Source organism: Pangasianodon hypophthalmus, chromosome 7 (genome assembly GCF_027358585.1).
Source record: "Pangasianodon hypophthalmus isolate fPanHyp1 chromosome 7, fPanHyp1.pri, whole genome shotgun sequence".
In the NCBI taxonomy this organism is placed as follows: domain Eukaryota; kingdom Metazoa; phylum Chordata; class Actinopteri; order Siluriformes; family Pangasiidae; genus Pangasianodon; species Pangasianodon hypophthalmus.
In genome coordinates this window covers 29,986,894-29,989,393 of record NC_069716.1, presented here as the reverse complement: position 1 = coordinate 29,989,393, position 2,500 = coordinate 29,986,894, and the positions used below count along the sequence as shown (strand labels likewise).

Here is a 2,500-nt window from a genome sequence, read left to right as displayed (position 1 = left end):
CCTGTCGAGCTAACAGGAAGGCAGTGATCATCTTCTCTACATCGTACGAGTGAAACGCTGAGCTCAGCAACCTGGACAACAACTCTACACACACACACACACACACACACCCCTAAACATACTAACAGACATAATACAACACCTCTCTAAAGAATGTGTGTATACCTTTGAAATGGGTGTGTGTGTGTGGTGCATACCTTTGAGACAGGCCTGTATGTGTATGTGTGTGTATATTATATATATATATATATATACACACACACACACACACACACACACACACACACACATTGCGTTCCACATTATTATGCAAATTGTGTTTAAAGGTCATAAAGGTCATTTTTTTCACTTCACTTTACTTTTGTTTGTGTAAAGCTGCTTTGAGACAATGACCTTAGTAAAAAAGCGCTATACAAATAAAATGAATTGAATTGAATTGAATTTTTTTGTCTGTCGGTTTAAACACATGGATGGGAATGTGTCAGGGCTCTTCCAATCACTCCAATCAATCTCAGACACCTGTGCCAATTAGTTTGCAGGTGAGTCCAATTAAAGGGAAAACTACTTAAGAATGGATGTTCCACATTATTAAGCAGACCACCATTTTCCAGCAATATGGGGAAGAAGAAGGATCTCTCTGCTGCCGAAAAGCGAGTAATAGTTCAATGCCTAGGAGAAGGTATGACAACTTTAGATATTTCAAAACAACTTCACCGTGATCAGCGTACAATAAAGAGATTTGTAGCCGATTCAGAACACACACAGGTTCGAGCAGATAAAGACACAATGAGGAAGATTTCTGCCAGACAAATGCGTCAGGTTAAGAGAGCAGCTGCTAAAATGCCACTGCAAAGCAGCAAACAGGTATTCGAAGCTGCTGGTGTCTCTGGAGTGCCAAGAACATCAAGGTGTAGGATCCTCAGGAGGGTTGCAGTTATGCATAAACCTGTCATTCAGCCACCCTTAACCAAAGCTCAGAAGCAGAAACGCCTGCAGTGGGCCTACACGTACATGAAGACTCATTTCCAAACGGTGTTGTTCACTGATGAGTGCCGTGCAACCCTGGATGGTGCAGATGGATGGAGTCGTGGATGGTTGGTGAACGGCCACCATGTCCCGACAAGGCTGCGACGTCAGCAAGGAGGTGGTGGCGTCATGTTTTGGGCTGGAATCATGGGGAGAGAGCTGGTCGGCCCCTTCAAGGTCCCTGAAGGTGTAAAAATGACCTCTGTGAAATATGTGGAGTTTCTGACTGACCGCTTTCTTCCGTGGTACAAAAAAAAGAACCGTGCCTTTCGTAGCAAGATCATCTTTATGCATGACAATGCACCATCCCATGCTGCAAGCAATACCTGTGCATCATTGACTGCTATGGGCAGAAAACAAGAACACCTCATGGTGTGGCCCCCATCCTCCCCTGATCTCAACCCTACTGAGAACCTTTGGAGCATCATGAAGCAAAAGATCTATGAGGGTGGGAGGCAATTCACATCAAAACAGCATCTCTGGGAGGCTATTCTGACATCCTGCAAAGAAATTCCAGCAGAAACCATCCAAACACTGACAACTTCCATGGATGCAAGAATTGTGAAGCTCCTATCCAATAAGGGGTCCTACGTCAAAATGTAATTTGGCCTGTTAAGATATTTTTGATTGAAAGAGCTTTTGATTTCAGCAAATATAACCTGCAAATGCTTGCAGTTTAACTAATGACCATTTTCAGTTGTTTACAACAATAAAATGTTTTGAAACTCTATTGTGCGTAATAATGTGGAACAGTGCATTTTAAGATTTAGATTTTTTTTTTAAAAAAACGTTATGATTTGGAGGTTCGTTCGAAAACAGTCGCGTTATACTCTAATGCTTGATGACTCGAAAATTATGAGAACTATCATTTTTATAGATTATTTAGGAAAAAGAGAGAAAAATTACATTTGCATAATAATGTGGAATGCAGTGTGTATATATATATATACACACACACACACACACACACACACACACACACACATACACATACACATACACCTTTGAGACAGGGGTGTGTGTGTGTGTGGTGCGTACCTCTGAGACAGGTGTGTGTGTGTGTGTGTGTGTGTGTGTGTGTGTGTGTGTGTGTGGTGTGTACCTTCGAGGCAGGCCTGTGTGTGTGTGTGTGTGTGTGTGTGAGTGTGTGTGTGTGTGGTGCGTACCTTTGAGGCAGGCCTGTGTGTGTGTGTGATACACCAACAGTGTTGAAATGCAGGACAGAACATTCTGCCAGTTCACTTCCAGAGTCTCTAATACCTGCTGCAGGTGAGAACACACCTCCTCCATACTGAACACCACACACACCTGAGAGACAATTTATGGATAATGCATTAACTTCTAAAATAGCAGGCAGTTTTTCTCTCCTGTGGAGAGTGACGGGAGTCGGAGAGCGGCGGGAGAAGGGGAGCGGCGGGAGAAGGGGAGCGGCGGGAGGAGGGGAGCGGCGGGAGGAGAGCGGCGGGAGAAGGGG

General features: G+C 44.0%; 1 protein-coding gene across 3 annotated transcripts in view; it reads right to left on the bottom strand.

Annotated features, from left to right (window-relative positions):
• Window positions 1-2,500, bottom strand: part of LOC113525787 (Fanconi anemia group A protein) — a 25,141-nt gene that overhangs the window by 15,669 nt on the left and 6,972 nt on the right. For all 3 annotated transcript variants that reach the window (XR_008302027.1, XM_053235606.1, XM_053235607.1), the window contains 2 exons: window positions 2,193-2,334; window positions 1-84 (listed from right to left, as the gene is read on the bottom strand). The exon at window positions 1-84 is cut by the window's left edge and continues 50 nt beyond it. Coding sequence is in view for 2 of the 3 variants with exons in the window: in XM_053235606.1 (XP_053091581.1) it covers window positions 1-84; window positions 2,193-2,334 (226 nt within the window). In the remaining variant the exon portion in view is untranslated. The remainder of the gene's footprint in view (window positions 85-2,192; window positions 2,335-2,500) is intronic.